The 15,998-nt window shown below is 36.1% G+C and overlaps 2 protein-coding genes across 4 annotated transcripts; both read right to left on the reverse strand.

Annotated features, from left to right (window-relative positions):
* Nucleotides 1–538: 538 nt before the first annotated feature.
* LOC133692108 (uncharacterized protein PB18E9.04c-like) lies at nt 539–5,241 on the reverse strand. 2 transcript variants are annotated; one of them, XM_062112813.1, is made up of 6 exons: nt 4,862–5,241; nt 4,601–4,793; nt 4,419–4,508; nt 3,530–3,922; nt 2,057–2,210; nt 539–1,769 (listed from the first exon to the last, which is right to left on the reverse strand). In XM_062112813.1, the coding sequence occupies exons 1-6, from the start codon at nt 4,930–4,932 to the stop codon at nt 679–681; spliced, it is 1,992 nt and encodes a 663-aa protein (XP_061968797.1). In that variant the 5' UTR covers nt 4,933–5,241; the 3' UTR covers nt 539–678. The 2 variants fall into 2 exon arrangements, with proteins under 2 accessions (XP_061968797.1, XP_061968796.1); XM_062112812.1 differs by having other exon boundaries at nt 539–1,826; nt 4,862–5,239.
* Nucleotides 5,242–7,726: 2,485 nt separating this feature from the next.
* LOC133691273 (NADPH--cytochrome P450 reductase-like) lies at nt 7,727–15,197 on the reverse strand. Of its 2 annotated transcripts, XM_062111703.1 has the most exons (18): nt 13,666–15,175; nt 12,644–12,703; nt 12,455–12,531; nt 12,294–12,351; nt 12,105–12,188; nt 11,970–12,006; nt 11,492–11,561; nt 11,128–11,322; nt 10,954–11,046; nt 10,059–10,284; nt 9,878–9,961; nt 9,610–9,761; nt 9,434–9,530; nt 9,092–9,241; nt 8,928–9,005; nt 8,712–8,834; nt 8,511–8,624; nt 7,727–8,220 (listed from the first exon to the last, which is right to left on the reverse strand). In XM_062111703.1, the coding sequence occupies exons 1-18, from the start codon at nt 13,963–13,965 to the stop codon at nt 8,140–8,142; spliced, it is 2,079 nt and encodes a 692-aa protein (XP_061967687.1). In that variant the 5' UTR covers nt 13,966–15,175; the 3' UTR covers nt 7,727–8,139. The 2 variants fall into 2 exon arrangements, 1 of the variants encoding a protein (XP_061967687.1); XR_009841627.1 differs by lacking the exon at nt 7,727–8,220 and having other exon boundaries at nt 9,092–9,185; nt 13,666–15,197.
* Between the last annotated feature and the right edge of the window lie 801 nt (nt 15,198–15,998).

A 15,998-nucleotide genomic window follows, 5' to 3' on the forward strand; every position in this document is an offset into this window, starting at 1 on the left:
AATTTATCCAATTGCCATGCCTTCCAACCACAGGAGGTTTTCTTCTGACATCGATTTTGCAGAAAATGCAGATCACACTGCATTTCTGGCTGCAACAATCCAACTAGCATGTACGGGGAAGATGAACAGTTCTTACACAGCTTATAGGCTGAGATGTCTTTATGTATCAGGTGGGGGGGAAGAAAACATGAAATCTCAAGATGAAGTCCGCATTTACACGCGCGAAAAAATATCTTCTTATTAGTTACTCTCTAATTCCACGTAAAAAACACAGACGAATACAAAATAAATAAATAAATAAAATCCATACCTCATAAAGTCTTTATCTAAAATTTCTTAATTGTATCTGTTTTTTTTTTAAAATAAATTTAAAAATTAATTAATAAAATATGACTAGTTACTTCTTAAACACACTGTATAAATTTTCATCTATAAGAATCTGATTTTTTATTTTTCATTTTTTTGGCAATGACATTAGTGTTCAAATGCATCTACGGCAACATGATCTATCAAACCAGGCGAGCATGAAGAAATTACATCATGAAAAAGACGGACGAAGTCATTACTTTCCACAACTGTAATCAATTTACACAATTTCTATCTCGTTTAAAATACAAATAGAGAGACCAAACAGAAAAGTAAAGTGTCTTCTGCTACTTTGCATTCAATACTCTGACCCTATCCGTCCATCATTCCATCGCTGGCTTCTGTTTTGCTTATACTATCCACTTTTATGCAGGATTCATTGCTTACTGAGCTTGGCAAATCTGCTTGCCTCTCACTTACACTTTGATTCTCATCATTCTCCTGAACTGCAGATTGATTTTCAGCTTCCTTGATAGGTGAACAAGTCATCTTATTATCATCTGCATTTTGACTTCCATTGACCTGGTTGCCAGTGACATTTACCAGGCCACTTTCATTCATTATCAATTTTGGTGAACCATTAGAACTCTCCAAAGCAGCTACTTGACTTTTCAACTCTGCTTCTTGGTTTGTTAAAGCTGCTTTAACTTCTTGAACATGCTCACTTGGTTCCTTTACAAAGACATGAGCTCCATCCTTTTGAACTTGGCCATTTGCCACTTCTTGCGACCCAAAAGCTTTTGTATCCTTAATGGTTACAATGCCTTGCTTTGGCGAACTTTCAGCATTAGTTTGTTCAGATGGCGTACTCAATGATGTGATAGGGGTGGATTGTGTATTCTGAGTTGTCATTGAAGAAGCTTTCATCTGAGGTGGCAGTACAGTGGCTTTGGCCAAAACAGAATTAGTCTGTTCAGATTGCGCATTGAATGATGTGACAGGGGTGGATTGTGTTTGCTGAGCTGTTGATGAAGAAGCTTTCATCTGAGGGGGTGGTGAAGTAGCTTTGGGCAAACCAGGGCATGGACCACTTGCAGCTGGACGTGTGGTAGTTGGTGCAGTTGCCACGCCACTGGAGATAAATCGAGTATTGGGATTGACATCTAAGTGGGTAGAAATACCACCAGTCATGGATGATTTGATTGAAGAACTGCCTGTGGGCATGATATGGACAGCATTCTTTGCCTGAGCAGCCTTTAACAGTGAAGCAGCATCTGATTGGGTAGCAATGCGAGCCCCAGCAGCAACTGCAGCAGCTCTCACAGGATCAGAACTCAGAATAGATTTTTCTGATGCTTTTGCCAACATTACTTGAGATTTTGCTGCAGGTCCCACTGGCCATATTGAAGATGATTTTGTCATCATGGTACGTTGTTGGGATTGATGTTGGGCAGGAGAAGCTTCTGCAGTGATGGTAGGAGGCACACAATTAATGGGGGTTTTGGTAGAAGTTGCCCCAGCTGCTCCATGTTAAAAGAATAATTGTAAGAATCTCACACACGCAAGTGCTGAAACCTATGTGAGCTACACGCATAGAGAGCAAACTACAAACTAACATTGTGCTTTAAAGGCAGTTGAGCTGTTTATTACATTTAGACAAATTCATAATTCAGACTGCATTTTTAAAGATTGTCTACTAGAACACACCTAAATAATTTAAAAACAGTATGAGATGGAAAGGATAATTTACCAGAACTTGCAATTAAACTTTTGGCTGCTGGATGAGGATCGAGGGCCATTTTCACTGCATCGCGTGCTGCACGCTGTGTCTCAGAGAGTTGAGGGGCACTGGAAACGGTTCCCACATTCAAGTTCCCGTGCCGCTTCCGAATAATGGCCCACCTCTGCTTGTATAAGCTATGGTAATTAGGAGGAGAAAAGCAAAGGGAAAAAAATTCTATATGGAACCAGCAATTCATGGAATCTACATCCACATGAACATAGCAGAACAATAGACAAGGAAACAACAATGGCCAAAAATGAGAACAGATCGGAATTTATTGAAAAAATAAAGAAATCCGTTGCCGGGATTTGAACCCGGGAAAAACTGGGAGAACCCAGACATCCTGACCGGACTAGATGACAACGGATTGCTCTCCAGTAATTAAATAACAATGCTTAATGAAAGTTCAAGGACTGGGTTTACCAATGGAACCAAATCTCGATCATACGGCTAAAAAAATTGCTTGAGGTTCTGTTCAGACATAGAAGTGCACTGCCAATGTTGAGAAAGGACTCTGGATGAATACTAATCCTACATGGAGTCCTCATTGTATTTGCAAAAATTCAAGATAGCAAATACTAATCCTACATGCGGTCCTCATTGTATTTGCGAAAAATCCAGATAGCAAATACTAATCCTACATTCGGTCCTCATTGTTTTTGCAAAAAATCAAGATAGAAAAACTAATCAGGATTAGCTATATCCTCCCTTAATTCTCACTTATTCATGTTATTTACATTTTCAACAATATATTTCCATTTTGATGATATGGTTAACAAATTGCTCCGGTTTTTGTGAAAAAAGAAAAAAAAAAACTAACTCCAAAGTCATCAGAGAAGTGCACTAGATATGTTGAAATGGAAATTTAGATGCATGCTAATCCTATATGAAGTTCTTATTGTATTTGCAAAGAATCAAGTTATCAGAACTAATCAAGTCTAGCCATGTTCTCCTTTAATTCTCAGTGATTTTTCTTTACATTTTCAACAATGTGTTTCAATGTTTTATAATCTTAAAACATTTTTATGAAGAATACATCTGTGTTTGTGGACAAGCCATGGTTAATAGCACTAGCAACAATATCTGAAGAGATTACCCTCATAGTATATGTGCCATTGCAAATGAACTGTTAACAACTAGATCCCTTAGAGTCCATAATAAGAAATGATATACAACAACCATTTCCATGAACGATCAAGCCATGACCTAAGTAAAGCAACCTCCAAAGCAATGATTTGACCACATCATACATATCAATTGAAACCAAAATATTGCAAGGGTAGAATGGAACATCAAAAGCAAAGAGAGTTTAGATGACTAAGCATCAACCCTATGTGTTTCTTACTGACCTATGAAAGCCTGAAGAATCTAATTACAGTAAGCATGAAAAAGAATGAGAAGGGATGATAATTTAATAGCACTTGATGCATGGAAAACAACCTGAGACAGCTGGGAAGCAGTTCTATCACCCTTGAATTCACCTCTTACAATGCTTGCCCAATTCCCCTCGCCCAATTTTTGCACAGCAGCAATCAGTTCCATGTCCTCAGCTTCTGACCAGGGTTTCCTTTTCCTTCTTGGAGGAAATGTGCCACTACCTGATCCATTTGCATCATATACTTCAGAAGCAGGACAAGATGTCACTGCAGGCAGAGACAGTTTCTGCACAGAAACTGGAACTCTAATGTTCACCCCCCGCATCACATCAGATTGTGAATTTTCTGATGTAGCTCTAAGCGACCGGCCATTAGGTATGTTTATAGTTAAGGGAGCCTCAACTGTTGTGTTGTTTGGGTGAGTTGAATCACTTGGTAAACCAGATGCTATTAATACCTAACCAAAACAACCATTCTCATCAATAAAGTAACTGGACATAGAAAATGAAGAGGAATCAAATAAAACAAATTATTCAAGCATGTTTTGCCTTCTTGGAATATCTCAAAGAGAAGGAGTCCATTAAATGATTAAAACATAAAAAATTTCCACCTCAAGCTCTATCATGTGGTCACAGTAGTTTCCTGGAAACCATCTTGTTTTTACAATGCCCTTGCCCCTTTGAACATCATTACATTTGTTTGGAAACTATAATTAACTTGACACGTTTCAACCCTTTATCTGTATGCGAGTAGCTGACAACGGAAAATTTAAAACTAATTCGTCCTTTTTCTTTTTGACACATTCAACTCTTGAAATGAGTTTCTGAACTAGAAATCTTACATAAAATCCCCAAAACTCGAAATTTATACAAGGATTAAACAAACAACAACAGATTGTATCACACATAGTATATAGAAACAATCACCATCATCGTAGTGGGATAGAAGCCCACCTTAACACAAGCTGCAGCCTCGGTCGAAGCTTCACTAGTAACACTAGGAAAAGCTTCCAGTTCAGATTCTAAATCACTGTCATCATCATCCTGGAAAAAAAAAACATTCAAATCCAAATAAAAGAAGAAAAAAAAGAAGAAGAGGCTGCATTGAGTTTTTCAGGCAAAGAGGCAGAGCAAACCAGAGGGTGAGCTCCATCATCGAATTTCTCAGGTAAAACGTGTCGATATGCTAAATGTCTCCATAGCATTTGATACTCCCTTGCATTAGAAATTCCAGTGCTGGTCTTTTTAACTAACGCATTCCAATCAATTTTCGCTCCATCAAATTGAGCCACTTCTTGCAGCAACGCTAGGAGTGTCGTCGCCGTATACCTGAATACAAAAAAAAACCCAAATTTTAATTACCCAAAAATAAAAACAGAAAAGAAAAAGGTTCGTACCTTTGTAAGAGAGTGGAAACATCTTCTTCACTGATTACTCCCTTTTTGTTCTTCTTGGATTTCTCAATCATTATGTGTTGTTATATTTCAATTACATATCAAGGAACTGGAGAGATTCAATTCCATTAAGCCGAATTTTATTAAAACCCTAATTTAGGTTTTCAGAGAGAAAGAGGATGTCAAAAAAGACAGAACACGTAGATGGGAAAAACGGAGAAAACAAAGGAGGAGGAGGGGGGAGGGGGAGGAGAGCGTGGAGACACGCACTGGACGGGGTATTTTTTTGGGGGAAAGAGAGAACGGTGCACAGTGGAGAGAGAGAAATAGCCAGAAGTTAGGGGCTGAAAGGGCGTTTTGAGGTTCTTAATGACGGCAGTGCCCTCGGGAAGTCTACGTCGGTGATTATTCACAGAGGTAATTAAAGATTCAGAGTCCGTATTTATGTCAAAGTACCTTTCTTTTTCTTTTTATTTGATTGTTTGTATCTTTATTTTTGTCTCAATTTGTGTCTTATTTAGTTTATAGATTCGCACTACATAACTGGTGGATCAAAAATTTTGTAAATCTATAAAAAGAAAATATATTTAGTCTTTATGAAATTGTTAGACAATATTCTTAAACCTGTCAATACAACTATTTTAAATTTTATTTTTCAAGATAAATTATTTTATTAAAATATATTTTGTTTATTTTAGCAAACTCTATATTTTTAATTGGAATCATGAATTCTCTTTAAATAAAATTATAATTGTTGAAGTAAGTTAAAAATTATTAAAATAATATATCCATATTTTATATGCGATTGAAAGTTTAAAAAATCATAAATGTGATAAAATTATATTAAAAATTTTAAAAATAAAAAAATATTTTGAATTGAATTTTCATAAACAATTTATTATTAATATAATAATTTTTATTTTAGATGTATAATAATTAAAAAAAATATTAAATTTCAAATAAAATATAATAATAATTTTTAAGAATCATGTCAAAATCAAAGAGTAAAATGAATCTTGAATATTTTTTTTATATAGGTAAAAAACCAAAGAAAATAGTCAAGCCAAACCCCTTGCCTGGTTTTTATTTTTCATTAAGGCAACGGATGACATGTTAGAATCATATTATAATTAATGCGCATCAAGGTTTCATAGTATACTCACTGTCCTATGAATTGAGTCAATAAAATGATTAATTTGTTATTTTCAAACAAAATCATTTGACGATCTATTGAGATAATATAGTTTTTTCATAAATTTTATTAATTATTTTTAGATTAATCAATGACATTTAGATCTTTTAATATTTTTAAAGCATAATAAAATAACTAAATATATCTTAAAAGAAAAAAAACTATTTAAGTGATGAGGGTTTTTTTATATATTTTTATTTTTTAAAAGTACAATAAAATAACTCATTTATTCTTAGAAGTAAAATTACTTTAATTGATGTTCAAGGGCTTTTCATACTTTCACTATTTTTTCTAGTTATAATCAAGTTAATTAATGAATAATTTAATAATTTAATAAATATAAAATATAATTTTAAAAAATAAATAATACATGCAAATCACACGTCAATGGGTGGAAGATATCTGTACTTTTCGGGTGGCACGTGTGGTATCTCCTAGAGACCAAACACCACCTTTTGTGATGATGTTAAAATTGTTTCGGTAGCCCTTCCATCCTAAGATGACATGTGTGACTTATTGACTTCAAGTTTGACATCAATGAACTTTTTTTTTTTATTCTTCTTATTTTCACTTTTCTCCTCAATTATCTTATTTTATCCTGTAAATTTTTAAAGCAGCCCTTCAATTTTATTTCCTTTAGAATTGGTTTATGTTATTCGATTATTATTCGTTTTATTATAAATAATTTATAATATTAGAAATTATTTTTCAATTTCATCCTCCTTTAATTTTTTTATTTGTCAGTCTTGGTCATTGTTTTTTTATTGATATTTATTTTATTTAAGATATTTTTAAAATTATTTTAAAAAAATTCATCCTTCATTTTTTTCTTTCTTTCAGATTTGATTCTCGTTCTTTTTTATTACTATTTTTTTACTTCGATAGATTTTTTAAATTAATATTTTCTTTTCGATTTCATCATTTAACATTAATTTAGTTGAGAATTAAGCTTCTTGATTGAGCTTAGGTTTAGGATTTCACAAGTTGCAAATTTGAGAGATTAATCCATGTTTAGAATATTTGTTCGGGTCTGCTTGTTTTTCTTTTTCTTTTTTTAAACTCATGTTTTTTAAGTTTCGTCATTTAATATTTATTTAATTGAAGATTGACTCCTATTGTTTTTTTATTTGCTTTCTATAGGATTTTTATTGATTTAAAAAATGATTCGGGTTATCTCGAGTTTTTTTGTTTATCATTCTTTGTTTAATTTAGTTTTTTTACAAGAAATTCTGTTTTTGAATTAAATTAAATTAATTAATTAAATATAAACATGAGATGCTCATTCCATGATATCCCGTGCAACCTCTTTATATATCATCGTGTAGCTTTTCATGTTAATGTTAGAACTATCTGAATGAATTTTTTTTAGTGGTGGGTAGTGTTCACAACAAAATGACAACAAAATTTCAAAAGATATTTCTTTTTTTTTTTCAAAATATGATATTGATCATTTATTTTTTATTTTTTATAGTTAGTTATTGCTTTTTTAATTCATTATGTCAATATTTTTTTAATTATATCATTAAATTAATCAAGTTTATTAAAAAAAAATGCCAGCCTCAGTTACTCCATTTTACTTCAAGATGGATGGTTAGCTCAGCAATCAGAAAATGTTTGAAAGATATCTCATTGATTCACACAAATAAATAAATAAATAAATTTGTGACCGCTTTCAGTTTCAAAATCGCAAGTTCAGCTTTATTTCCACCTTGTAACCTTTCTACTTTACCACAATGGTTCATGCACAAACCATCATTAACATTCTTTATGCCCCTTTTGACATCTTGCAGCTAACTACATGCTATTCCCTGCCTGGGGATCTCTCATCAAGGAGACAGGAGAGACTAACAGGATCCTATTCAAACCAAAAAAGTAGAAAATGAAATGTGATAAAGGGACGGCCAGAGAACAACAGAGTCTAAATTTCTAGGGTAATCAACTTCCAGATTCTCCCCCATCCTTATCCAACCCTGCTGGGACTCCAGAGTCCAGAAGAAGCTGGAAATTGGAATGGTAGATGAATAAATTCAATGCTGTACTTGGTGAGGTTACGGCAATTAAAGGCAGATTCAATGTGAAAATGCTGTTATCACCAGACATCTCTTAGATACCGGCCTTCCATTTGGAGTTTCTTCACCATAGACTCGGTTTTCGATGAGTCCAAGCCTCCCTGAAACACAAAAGCACAAGGATTTCATATGCTCGATGTTCCTCAGTATATACTATATAAAAAACATGAAACATTGGGGAAGAACACAGTAAATTCAAACAGAGTGACCAAGTTGAATCGACAACAAAAGTTCTAGACATGAAACACTTGCATAATATGTGCTTTCCACTTAACAGAGAAAGGGTAAAACTGCATGCATGGGCACGAATTCTTACTGCTGTGCTTTGCAAGAGAAGTGGCATGAGAAAAAATAGTGCAACAAAGAGAACATTAGCACAAGCAACAAGTACCTGCTCTTGTACAATAGTGTGCAAAGTCCGATGAACATCTCTAGCCATACCCTTGGCATCACCACACACATAAAGATAACCCCCTTGAGAAATTATACTCCATATCTCTGCTGCCTGCAAATGGTATTGAAATTAATCTAATATGTATAAAGCATTTAACTCGTCAACAACCACCTAATTTTGCAGTCTACAATTACTTACTTTATCTACCATCTTATGTTGAACATATTCCTTCTGTGGCCCCTCCCTTGAGAATGCAACTAATAACTCGGATATCGCACCTTGCGCCACAAAATTATTGAGCTCATCCTCATATATGAAATCCTGCAAACAATAGAAATTGGAAATCAATGGGAACAGATTCATTGAGCATCAATAAATGTCAAATTAGGAAATTTGCATAGTCAAGGTCCAAACCATTTGGCGATTTCTGCATCCAAAGAAAAGCAGGGCTGGACCAAGCTGTGTACCATCCTCTTTCAGGGCCATTCTTTCCTGGAGGAATCAACTAATTAATTTTCTTCTGTTCACACCACAAAAAGAAAAGAAAAAAACACATAAGAAAGCAAATCCATCCACACCTGTAGAAATCCTCTGAAAGGTGCCAGTCCAGTACCAGGTCCCACCATAATAATTGGAGTTGAAGGATTGGCTGGTAACTTGAAATTTGATGTTCTGATGAAAATGGGAGCCCAACTACAGTCATGCCTTTTCTCTAGAGGAACTGCATTCTGTTATATATATATATATATATATATATATATATAGTTTTTGAGTGTGGGGAGGGGGGTCACAGCCAGATGTTAGATTCTCCAAGATGCTGAGCTGAGATGCACAATGCCGAGATGATCTCAAACATTAAGGGTGGTACAGAAAGTGAGAGAGTGTGGTTCTTTGAAATATATTGGAGGTTGTGTCAATACCTTCATCCAAGTTGAACACACCCCTTTGTGAATTCTACCAGTGGGACTGGGACCATATACTAAAGCACAGGTCACATGTGCTCTATTGGGAGCATATCTGCAGAATACATATCAGGAAACTATGTTTTTATAATTCCATCAAGAAGATACAATCACATTTCAAAGAAATAGATCACCTAGGAGAGGATGAGATAGAATAGTAACGAGGCTGTAGGCGAGGAGCCACTGCAGCAAAAAAGATACCAAGGGGAGGTTTGGCAGATGGGAACTCAGCCATTACCTCAAGAAGACTTCTCTGACTAGCCATAACCCATTGAGAGTACTCATCCTGGATTTTTTTTAAGGAAAAAAAAAACATTTTAGACGAATAAGAATGTACAGATGACATGTATCAACAAAACAGAACAAACAAATATCAACAAAAAGTATGGATCACCCACTGACCTTTCCTTGCTGTGATGATAAAAACCTGAGTCTCTCTGCCTCACTAGGTTCCCTGGCATGAGCAGCCAAAGCAAGCAAAGCAGCCTTAAAGCATAATTTACAGCCAAGAATAAAGAAAATATATCATTACACAGAAGAACCAGAAAATAAACGTGAACAAACAAACATGTGAAAATATCACCTTTTTAGGAGGGCTCAAGAGATCTGCATAGCATGCCAATGCAGTGTGAAGGGTGCATGGACCTAGGAAAGGAGGAGGCAATGAGCTTCCAATAGCTGTTCCATCCTCATTATCAGCACGAATAGAAAACAACAAATCTAAAGGTTGACCCAACAACTTCCCTGCTTCTTCAACAATTTCATTACTGTTCTCAGCATACACCCCCACATGGTCTCCAGTTTCATTTCTGAGGAAAGAAATCAGAGATGAGACTGTTATTAGGACTAGTGTATTAGACCTAATGCAAACAAAATGCTTTTTTAAAAGAAAAAAAACAAAAAAAGAGGAAAAGAGGAAAAGAGGAACCAATATGGTAATAAATGAATATTACACACCAGAAAACTGCAGAAAAGAGCACTCTACAGAATTAAAAAGCACATTAAGAAACCAACACGAATACCCCACCCAAAATATAGTGAAAAGGTTCATAGAGAAGAAAAGAATGAATGCTAGAGCTTTGTGACACCACAGATCTCAAACCAAGAAGACAGCTCCTGAAGGATATCTGCTTCCTGGGAATACCAGCTTTACAATACAGAAACAGATAAATAAAGCAATGAGGGGCTAACACAAAGAAGTACAGAGTCATCCCGAACAAAGAAAAGATTTGAAACAGATATTATGGTTAATTTCCAAATGTCCCAAGCTTCAGGAAAATTTTTCAAACAAAAAAAATTCAGGATTTTTGTAGGTATATAGGAGAATAATAAGCCTCTGGGATTTGGCTTTAGTGTCAAAGGGTAGGGTGGGTCAAGTTGAAACAGGTCTGGGACCAAAGGTAAGTTAGAAAAGGAATATATAAAGGAATATAAAGTATTAGATAAAACAAACATTAACGGTATAGTGATTAACTTACATAATGCCAGCCCCTGTTATGTCAAACTCCAGATGTATGCAAGACCGGTCAGACTCAGCTTTGTGAAGCTCTTTTTGGACAGCAACATCAACTCTTCAAGAAAGAGAAAAAACATCAATTTCAGCAGTAACAAATCAGTGATGACTAACACATGCACTATACCTAGTTGCTTACCTGCATGGATGGTGAATTTCAAAAGAAACATTCCCTTTTGCCAAGTTTGAGAATTTATCCTTGACAGATGCAATTGAAGGCTCATGAATCACCGATCGATATTCAGGTATAGCAGCTGTGTAAGGAGTAGATGGAGAGTTCACATCATCTTCATCTCTGAGCAACTGGTCTAACTCAGGCCACAATAATTCTTTCCTAAAAAAGAAAACAAAAAAAGACCCCAATTGGGTAAATTCCACGAAGGAAACTCCATCGATCCAAAGATGAAAAAAAAGAAGGCCAGTCTCAGTTAAGACAACTGCTGCAAGACAGTCAATTCACTGAAATTCAGGATGAAATGTTCAAACATGACCATGTTGCATACCAAGCAGAAAAATCATCTTCTATGCATTGATCATCATCGCCAAGACCAACAGGAACAAGACGCTTTCCTCCTATATCAATCACACGGGAAAATTCCACCATATTTGAAATATTACATAACATAAAAAAATGGAAAAGAACATAATGAAATCATACCAATCAGCAACCATTGCAAGACACAAAGTTAGACATGCATGCCTATCTATGGGACATACAACTAAATCAATATCCAAAACCAGCGTGAGAACAGAATCTGAAAGCAATGTCATGTACAACTTGCAACCCTGGGTATCCTGAGTTGCAAACTGTGGAATTGGCACAACATTTAGTTATTTTTTTCCTTAACATATCCTCCAAAAAAATGTGAAAACTTGATATACTGCCACATCGCAATGAATAAGATTCAAAACAAATGCAGCACATACACTAGGGAGAACCATATGGACTCAATAACACTAAGTCAACAAATGGAAACATACCTTGTTCGCAGAGCAGGTCGTCAAGCTCCTTTGCTATCTGTTTAGCAACAGCATGTTGTCAGATATTGCTTTTATAATATTAAGTTTCCAAGAGAGGCAGAGGGAGAGAGAGAGAACATGCCCTGCTGGTTTTACCTTATTAAAATGTTCATATGGACGGTTACCAAGGCCAAAAATGCCATAGGAAAGCTGTTGAAGCCAGATTCCCCTTTCATTTCCCTGAAATCAGAACACCATCATTGCAGGATATCTATAGTTAGAAATTCTAGTAAAACAAAGCTGAAGACATTAAACTAGCGTTGGCATTGTAATAAAGTCACCAACCTCAGTAAACCACTTATAAAATCTAGCAGAATTATCAGTTGGCTCTCCATCTCCATAACTACAATGTCAGGCTCAAAAACATCCAATGCCAGAGTTTTCAAAAAATCCAAATACATGATCAACGTACAGAAATGTATGATCAAGAATAAAATTTATCTTACGTGGCAACCATGAGCAATGCCAAAGTCTCTTTCTTCAATTTTTCTTCATATTGATCATCCTCCACAGCATAATCATCCTAATTCAAACCACAAACAACATGAAGACATGCTATAAAATTCTTAAAAAGCCAATTCTCTCAAGCGATGCTGCAACCAATGTCATTTGCCAAAAAAGTCCATCCAACTTACCAGGTCAACAACTTTAACAGCTGCTTTCTCATATCTTGCTTTGACCTCTTCAGCTAAAGCCTATGACAATTAGCAGAAATGAGTAGAAAACTACAATAAATAAAAGTACAGCAATGCAAAGTAACATATTAAATAAACCAAATCAAAATAAAGATAGAATGCTAAAGCAGGAGGCTATACAAATGATCCTATAGTTTGAGAGTTGTATATTTCAGATCAAATAATAGATACGTACAAAGACAGAGAAGTATGTCTATCTCTGCGTGAAATCATATAGTACAGTAACTTAGCAAGAGCCGCATGACAGGACTCCCCTATGACAAAACATGAACAATAGGAGTAGCAATGTAGCATTCTATTTGGGCACTCTCTTGCAACCACCACTGTAGATGAGATGTGAGGCTCCAGCATCTCATGGAGCTAAGCCCTGAAGTTTCTCATGGGGTCATTATCAGCCAAGAACCTAGCACATGATCTGCCATGCACAAGCACCAGCTGTTCCACCATTGTCCCGATTGAAATGTCAAACATCAGCCAATAACTTAACAGTCCATCTACCATTATTGCATACAGTAAACAGTGAAGCTTTGCTAAAACTATGAAAATGCCACAGTTGGCACCACAAGACAGCCAGGATGTAAGAAACTTGTAAGCACAAATGTGAACGTATCACCAAAATCAATCAATCAAAAACTACAAATAATTCCAATAGATCAAGCGCAGTACCAAATATAAGCTCAGAAATAGTACAGCTACTCTCTAATCCACATCTGAAATTAACTTACTGCTGTTTAAAGCAAATATCAGGACAACATTTCAGCAGGGAGTATAGTAAAATAAAAATCGACTTTAACACAGCTAGTCAAACAAAATGCATAAAAGTGAGAACAGCGAGTAGGATTGCAGAAAAAACAACGAGGTTGATTATCGACATTTTTTTTGGTTGTTTTTTAAGAATAAACGCGATTATTATAGTTTCAAATACTTTCAATTATGATTATGCTGTATTCCCATTTATTTACCTTAGCAAAACCCTCTGCTGTCCCGGTCTGAGTCCCGTAAAAAATAGTAACCTTAGTTTTCCCAGCCAGAGCCTCGGACTCGTCTTCTTCATCCTTAACTGACAGTGACTTAGGAACCACCAACGGCTTCACGACTTTGCTCCGATCTGATGATCTCTTCGATATAAACACCACCAATCCAAATACAACCGCAAAAGACGTTGTAATTATCACAACCACAGAGTCAGACACTGAGTCACCAAAAGACACCCCCAGCACTGATTCAACGAACCTAACCAAATCAGAACCACCAGAACTCATCCTTGATTAAGATATGTATAATCGCATTTTCTGTTCTGATTTTATTAAGTTTGATTTGGTTTGGTTATCTTAAAAATGCTGCCAGGATTGGGGGGGACAGGAAACACAGAGAAACGGATACACTGTATTTTATGTGAGACCACCTCTGGGCTTGCAAGTGATTTAAGGAATTAAAGAATTAAGAACATAGAAAAAGAAAGAGTGTTTGTCGTGTCCCAGCAGAAATGGCTGGAGAGTAAAGGCGTTTGACTACAAGTGCATGGCCTTCTTTTCCTTTTCTTACATTACATTTTGGGGTTTTGCCTTTTGGTGCCTTTTCCTTTTTCTTCGGGTCATAAAAAAAGGTTAAGAATTCATTCGCTCTGCTCGTGGAGCGGAGTACCGGAAAAAGAAAAGAAAAAGAACAATCATGAAATAGGAATTGCCTACCCGCTTTCCTTTCAGTCAGCTGCCCCGTGACCAACCTCACAGGTCCCACTCAATCTTTTACACCGATGTACCGTACTCCCCCGACCAGGTCATTATAAGAAAGCAAAGACTTCTCCATCAAAGTGGCTCTTCATTCCTTACCAAGCCCCTGACTACGACTATCCGACCATGATCTACTAAGGTAAGGGTCGATAGGTATATCCCAGCTCCTCTTGTGTGTTGTGTTCAAACTTCCGGGAGGCCAAGTTTGACTCGAGTGAAGTTGGCCCAGTGTAAGTGGCGGTAAAGCCATATGAAGAGAAGACTGAGGGAAGTTCTGATTCAAAAGGGAAAATCGAAGTAAAATTACATGAATTGAAATCCAACCCTGGAAAGCTTTTACAGCTCCTTGAAAAGTTGCCAACTGGTGTTGGCTTTTGGTTTCCAGAGCTGGCTGCAAAGCCCTTACAAGGGTAGCGGCAGATTCTTTAGCACTCGTACCTTCATTATGGTAGCACGCGTAGCGGCTTCAGTAGCTTATCCTGGATACCTCCAGTGGTGGAGGCGGCAAAGCACCAGTGGTAGCATGAGTACCGGCATAGCCTCTCTCTTCTTTTTACAATAAAGAAAGGACTCGACTGGTACTGAACTTGTAGATACGGACCATACGGTTGAGTCAATTGTTGATCCAGAAGCGGTAGACGTGGTAGTTGCCCTTGAAAGGCTTCATGCGACTATTGACGCCATTCGTCGCTGGCGTCTGGCCAAGAGTGAAGTACGTTGAACCCTTCTTTTGCTAGATTTACGAGTTTCATTCATATAACCGCCTGCCTTGAAGCCACGGTCCAGTAGCCTCTGTCAATATTTTAGTCAGAAGAATCCCCATACCAGAGCCTGACATCTGGTCTTATCGAACCATACTGATAGATAAAGGGAGGCAGTTGTTCGTAAAACCAAAAATGCGGTAATCCCTTGGCCACTCTTCTGGGATAAGTTCAGCGAACTGTTTGATTCATGATTTATGTTTCATCTTTCGTTTGTTTATTTCAAGATATAGCGATCAATTCTAATTTTTTTCTTTTTCCATTGATTCTTTTCCGATTAAGATTAATGGCTCCATCAGTCTAAGTGTTTATATAAATATAAATCATGATCATGGATTAACGAAATGTGCAAAAACTTTATTTGCTTCTGCCATTTTCTGAGTCTTTTTTTTTTTTTTTTGCTTATGGCATCGCCACTTCCAAACTCATTAATTAGTTTACCTCCATTTATAGGAATGATGGGTCTCAATTCGGGAGGAAGAACTAGTAATAGACATAAAACCATCCATTCTAACTCTATAATTGCTCGAATAAAATACTTAGCTAATTTCACTTGTCTAACTAAAAAATCCTTTCTTCTTCAACTTTTCTATGATCTTCCCGTTCATTTCCTCAGGCCATGGCAGTAAAGTATGCATCCAGCATTATATTGCATTACGTCTCTATGGATTATTCTCTCGCACTCTTCATGCAGATAAATAAGAGCGAAACTCCAAGAACCATGCTCCTACTTACTTCGCTTCCACGTGAGGCAACTCGGAGAACATCTAATATTATTAAATAGTTTTTTTTAATTAACAT

Source organism: Populus nigra, chromosome 4 (genome assembly GCF_951802175.1).
Source record: "Populus nigra chromosome 4, ddPopNigr1.1, whole genome shotgun sequence".
NCBI lineage: Eukaryota > Viridiplantae > Streptophyta > Magnoliopsida > Malpighiales > Salicaceae > Populus > Populus nigra.

What these genes read in the sequence shown, in the direction of transcription:
- LOC133692108 (XM_062112812.1), bottom strand. Translation starts at nt 4,932, where the DNA reads ATGATTGAGAAATCCAAGAAGAACAAAAAGGGAGTAATCAGTGAAGAA. An exon ending in ATGATGGAGCTCACCCTCTG is followed by an intron (nt 4,509 to 4,600) that starts GTTTGCTCTGCC and finishes TTTTTTTTCCAG; the next exon opens with GATGATGATGACAGTGATTT. An exon ending in AAGTTTAATTGCAAGTTCTG is followed by an intron (nt 1,827 to 2,056) that starts GTAAATTATCCT and finishes AACATGGAGCAG; the next exon opens with CTGGGGCAACTTCTACCAAA.
- LOC133691273 (XM_062111703.1), bottom strand. Translation starts at nt 13,965, where the DNA reads ATGAGTTCTGGTGGTTCTGATTTGGTTAGGTTCGTTGAATCAGTGCTG. An exon ending in GCATTGCTCATGGTTGCCAC is followed by an intron (nt 12,352 to 12,454) that starts GTAAGATAAATT and finishes CTGACATTGTAG; the next exon opens with TTATGGAGATGGAGAGCCAA. An exon ending in GAAATTCACCATCCATGCAG is followed by an intron (nt 11,047 to 11,127) that starts GTAAGCAACTAG and finishes TCTTTCTTGAAG; the next exon opens with AGTTGATGTTGCTGTCCAAA.